This window comes from Limulus polyphemus, unplaced genomic scaffold (genome assembly GCF_000517525.1).
Source record: "Limulus polyphemus unplaced genomic scaffold, Limulus_polyphemus-2.1.2 Scaffold2619, whole genome shotgun sequence".
Lineage (NCBI taxonomy): Eukaryota > Metazoa > Arthropoda > Merostomata > Xiphosura > Limulidae > Limulus > Limulus polyphemus.
In genome coordinates this window covers 76,268-82,322 of record NW_013668229.1, presented here as the reverse complement: position 1 = coordinate 82,322, position 6,055 = coordinate 76,268, and the positions used below count along the sequence as shown (strand labels likewise).

General features: G+C 31.7%; 1 protein-coding gene across 1 annotated transcript in view; it reads right to left on the bottom strand.

Moving 5' to 3' along the window:
• The window catches only part of LOC106467452 (mitogen-activated protein kinase 1-like), a 26,247-nt gene that overhangs the window by 10,657 nt on the left and 9,535 nt on the right, over positions 1–6,055 (bottom strand). The window contains exons 4-6 of the mRNA XM_013927804.2: positions 2,489–2,678; positions 1,465–1,597; positions 1,114–1,185 (exon numbers count right to left, since the gene is read on the bottom strand). Coding sequence (XP_013783258.1) covers positions 1,114–1,185; positions 1,465–1,597; positions 2,489–2,678 — 395 coding nt within the window. The remainder of the gene's footprint in view (positions 1–1,113; positions 1,186–1,464; positions 1,598–2,488; positions 2,679–6,055) is intronic.

Sequence of the window (6,055 nt, the reverse complement as noted above, 5' to 3'; positions counted from 1 at the left end):
CCATGCTGTTGTGAATGGTATGTAACATCATATCCTTCCCTGTTGTTGTGAATGGTATGTAACATCATATCCTTCCCTGTTGTTGTGAATGGTATGTAACATCATATCCTTCCCTGCTGTTGTGAATGGTATGTAACATCATATCCTTTCCTGTTGTTGTGAATGGTATATAACATCATATCCTTCCCTGCTGTTGTGAATGGTATATAACATCATATCCTTCCCTGTTGTTGTGAATGGTATATAGCATCATATCCTTCCACGCTGTTGTGAACAGTAGTTTCTTCATTTCATTTTGACAATAAGCAGAGAGAGAAGTGGACAATAAAAATAAGTGGATGTCTTGATGTTGAATGTGTAGAAATCAAAATAAACAGAAAAATATCCAACTGAAGTGAAGGAAAGATTAGATACTTCATTAGAATTGTTGCAAGCATACGTTATCCTTTTAGCACACCGAGTGTTTAAATTAAGAATTATGTTTCAAGCATGCACATTATGATCATAAAGATGGTATTTGGCAGTACTGGAATACTACACTCAATCATACTTATTATTACTGTTTTTTTATGATATAAATAAAATGATATATAACAATTAAATACTCTAATCTATGTGGATAACACCAAGAAATTCACAGACTGTCTTTTCACAATTAATTTTTCAAATTTGAAAAAACTGTATTAATAAGTGGAGAAAAATCAATCATTTGATAATACAAGACTCTGTATACTTACATATATAATAATAATAATAATAAAAAACTTTACATCTGAACAACTTGTGTTAATTTTCCTTTGTTTTACTCAATGTCCACAATTTCATACAGTTTACTGTTTGACTTGGCATTAGGTTATTTGAGTTTACCCCATATTTACAAAGTACATTAGCCAAAATGCTGCAAAATTTAAAAAAAACAAACAGCTTGAACTCGAGTGCAGGTTACAACTTTATTTTCAGACATACCGTACTAATGAAACTGAAAGATGGACTAAAGTGGAAGAAAACTCTGATAAAAACACAAAAAAAATTAACGGAGTTGATGGAACACTTGCAGGAAACAAAACTTCTACTTGTCTTAACAAAAAGTTCACTAATTCTGATAATACTTACAATGTTTTCCTGGGAAGATGGGTCGATTGGACAACATCTCTGCCAAAATACAACCAACTGACCAAATATCAACTTTACTAAAGCTAAGGATTGAGACTTTCTTTCCATAAAAACATGTTATATTTTAAAGACCCATAGTTTAAAAAGTTAATATACATAGCCTATTTTCTGTAAGAAATCTTTATTCACAAATGTACAACAGACTGCTTGATACAGAAACTGTACGAGATATGAAATAAGGTGAATTCATAATGACAGTCAGAGTTGTACACAATGTTTATATTTTCCTGTAAACAAAATAAACACGGGTTCTTATGCTTCACCTTAAAGTAAATAAGTTTAAAAGGATACTAGATTTGGTATAGCCTTTACTGTTCAGCATAATCTCTGGGGCACGATACCACCTGGTGGCCACATACTCTGTTAGAAAACCTGTATGGTCGTGATCAGGATCAGCAACTCGAGCAAGACCAAAATCACAAATCTGGGAAGGAAAAAAAATAACTAAACTATTTGCTGAGAGAGATTTTTTAGCTATCACCAAATTTGTATCTGATTTAAAACAAAGAAGCATTCATAATTTCACTAAACTTTTTTTGTTTTATAACCAAAACTTGTATTCAGTGAAAAGAAATAATATTGAAACACAGTAACAAAATTGTCAAGTTCTATTTGTGATATTGTACATATTCACTCTCCCTTCTATGTATAAGTGCATGTTTCAAATACAAACACAAAATTTCACAATTAGGCCTACAAGGGAATTGAACATCATATTCAATAATTCGTATATATATAATGTGAAGTGTGTACACACAGATACATTGCTTATAAAAGTGTGCATCCAAAGTGATACATTACACATCACCAATCGGTCTAAGTAGCCACTTTTGGAGGCAAAAGAAAATGAGTGGCAGAACCGTACTGGGGTGGGGGTAATTTAGGGACCACAAATGTACTTGCCATGTCTATGTCCATGATAAAAATTCAAAATATGGGAGTCAGGAATCATTAATCCTTTTATAGAATATTACTTTAACATGTATTAGCCATAAGAAGTCCATACATGTTAGTCAAATGTTTCCACTTGAAGTACAAAAAAACAAGTATTTTATCTTTATTGAGCCCACTGAAAGAAATATGTTAAAACATACATGTATAGATGGTAAGTGAGAAAAACACATCTAATCTAACAAACAAGCAAGCAATATAATGCAGAATAAGGAAAAACATTAACCAATACCATTTTATTTACAAAACTTCTAAAAAAAACATTTGTTTCTTGGTTAATCTCTTAAGAAAAAGTATACTCCTACATGTTCCATCAATTATATAAATATTAGTCTTAATTTTGTCATTTGAGATGGTGACGTACCTTTAAATCACAGGAGGTATTCAGAAGTAAGTTGCTAGGCTTGAGGTCTCTGTGTAAAACGTTTGCTGAATGGATGTACTTTAAACCTCGAAGGATTTGATAAAGAAAATAACAGATGTGGTCATTACTAAGTTTCTGAGTTCTCAGTAATTTGTACAAGTCTGTTTCCATCAAACACTGGACAATATAACTGCATGTTGGTCAAGGAATAGTCTTTTTTTCTCAGCTAACGTGACTATAATTAAGATACACAGTTAATAAGTATTTCCTTGTTAGTTTTTCTTAGACTCCTCTGTTACAGCTGATGAGCAATACACTAACGTTAAAAAAATAGTTGTATGCTAAATTATATTTACATTGCTGTACAGTAGTGCATAATTACTAGGGCTCTGTTTGACGGTTCATTCACTGGCCAGTAATTTAAAGAAAGTTCTAAATATTCAAAGGTTCATCAGGCAGTGTCTGATTTTTTTTTCTTTTGTTAACAAAAACCATTCTACAATGTTTGAATAGTAATCATACATTAAATTTCACCCGCATGAAAAACTTGATATTTTCATTTGTATAATGACCATTACTTAAATAATAACAGTTGTATTAAAAACACACACATACACATCACCAAAGCATTATATATGTAGCAGCTTCTTCTGGGCATTGGAGCAGACAATTATGGTGAAGCACAGGGGGGTAAAGTTTCAGGTAAGAAGGTAAAAATCTACCCTTTGTTACAGTCCTAATCATTAATGTTCTTTTGTAAATTATTTCATGGTAAAAGTTATAAAAACGTGTTGTTCAGAACCACGAGTACTCGTTGATTATTCTTTGATTGATATAAACACTGATTAAGTCAAGATTTTTTCCTGATACATTAGGACACCAGTGATTATTATCAAAGTACAAGAAAAGAGTTAGTTAGTGAGAAGAGGGGGAAGTCTTAGTGAAACAGAATTCAAAAGAGACAATGTAGTTAACAAGCTAAGAATTTTCTTGTTCTCAGATAATTCTAAGTTGTAGGCTTAGATAAGTTGGATAATAAGTTATATATGCGAGTGAGACCAGGTGAGAAGTTGATTATATCAAGATATAACACCTGGAATATATATACCTAGAATAAGTGAAACTTTAGCATATGTTTCAATTAGATTATGGTACTCATTCAACATGACTTGTTTCTAGTTAATTATTTTCTTTTTCTTTTCTTTAATTAATCACCAGATATATTTTCCAATTTTCAATAAAAGAATTGTAGACCAGGTTAAAAAGTCTAGAGTTTCTATAGTCCAAAGAATAATATCAAGATGCTCAGGCTAAAACTGATTTAACATAATTCAGGAAAGATGTCTGGGTAGACAAAAGCTCCCTACCATCTAAAGAACCTAATTCACCCGTGCTCCATTCTTCTGCAACTTGACTTATCCGTGGTTTAAATAAATTGGTAACTTGGAAGAGTTCAAACTTACTTTAAATTTAAAAAAAAGGGGAAAAATATACTGAAACTAAATGTAGTTGGCAAACTAATGGTAAAGCGATAGAACAAATCAAGGAAATAAAATATTTAGGCATAATTTTTAATTAAACCCTAACAGGGGATTTTCATATCACAATGAAAAAGGGTAAAATTGTACATATAATGTTGTTATATTATTAAAAGTAAAATATATTCTTGCAAGGAAAGCTTTAAGATTGTTATATTGTTTGTTAATTTTGTAATTATGGAGATCTGGTCTGAAATAATACACGTAATTGGCCACGTTACATATTTTCCAAAATAAGAGATAAGTTTAATGTTTAGTGAGGAACCAACTGAACTGAATAATTAATTTAAAATTACAATAGCAGCAAATTTTACAGCAGGCAATTTCTGGTTTTAATAATTACAATATTTTGACCCATAGTATCGAGTCATCAATCAAGCAATAGTAACATTTGATATTATGGATTGAAACGTTGTAATTATCAAAACCAGAACTTGCCTGCTATAAAAGTTGTTTTTATCGTATAACTGTTATATGAGAGGATGTACAAGGCCATTATTTATAAAAAAAGATGTCACTACATTTAGATGCAGTTCATGAAGTAAAGCTGTAAGTATTTATGTAATAATTTGCTTCGAGTAAACTTTCCTCAACAAAACATTAAATTTTACGGAATAAAACAGTTTGTATTTTCAGTAATTGAAACATTAATTTTAGTAAATTTATTATTATTTTTTTAATATTTATGCACATGCTTGTGCTAATATTAATCATGTTTATTTATCTCATGCTTGTGCTAATATTAATCATGTTTATTTATCTCATGCTTGTGCTAATATTAATCATGTTTATTTATCTCATGCTTGTGCTAATATTAATCATGTTTATTTATCTCATGCTTGTGCTAATATTAATCATGTTTATTTATCTCATGCTTGTGCTAATATTAATCATGTTTATTTATGCACATGCTTGTGCTAATATTAATCATGTTTATTTATCTCATGCTTGTGCTAATATTAATCATGTTTATTTATCTCATGCTTGTGCTAATATTAATCATGTTTATTTATCTCATGCTTGTGCTAATATTAATCATGTTTATTTATCTCATGCTTGTGCTAATATTAATCATGTTTATTTATCTTGGGTAAGGATCACACCTATCTTCTTAATTATACAGTTGTATTTATGATCTCTTAATGAATAAACCTTTTTTAAATGAAAAACACTGGGCTATTTATCTTTTCATATTACCCACACCATGGGAAGGAAATAATGTACATCTTATAAATAAATCTTAGAAAGTAAATGAGGCTAACTGATGAGGTATATTTTGATGACATTGTCTTGAAGCCTAATGAAAACTTTTACCTTACTTAAATCTCCGCAGAACTGACAGCTATTACCTTACACCACTGCCGAAACAATTCTTGGGTGGGTGGTTGTATCTGAAATACATTTTCAGGTAAGAAAAATGTTAACTTCAGATATGCTACTCACTGAGGGCTAGGTTTTCACATTAATATCATCCCAGACCCGCACCTCGAGGAGAATGCAAGACCCACCAGAAATGGTCTGGTTCTTAGCTTAGGGGTGGGTGGCCTGTATTACACTTACAGGTAAACACCCCAGACCTACTTCTGATTGAAGGATGCATTCACTTGGTCTCATTCTAGCAGGATTACACAAACCTGAAGGGAAGATCTAGAAATCAATCTCCCTAGCAGCTCAAGACTGGGGAAGCAAACAGGAGGGAGGAATATGCATAGTGAAAAATGCTAGACAGTGTTCGGACCAGTCAGGGATCATCACACCTGCATAAGATCCCAACACTGACAGACTGTGAATGGGTTACTGCGAACAGGGGCAGCAGGCACTAGTTAGGTGAGATGGCAGAGTCACACCTGGTGCTGTCATTTTTTTTCTCTTAAGTACGGCCTGGAATGTAATATATGTGTGTATATATATATATATATATATATATATATACACAGAACAAGACTAATACTGACAACGTAAACCTACTACTACGAACAGACAACGACTACGTAGAACGAAGAACCGACCTAAGTAACGGTTAACCTTA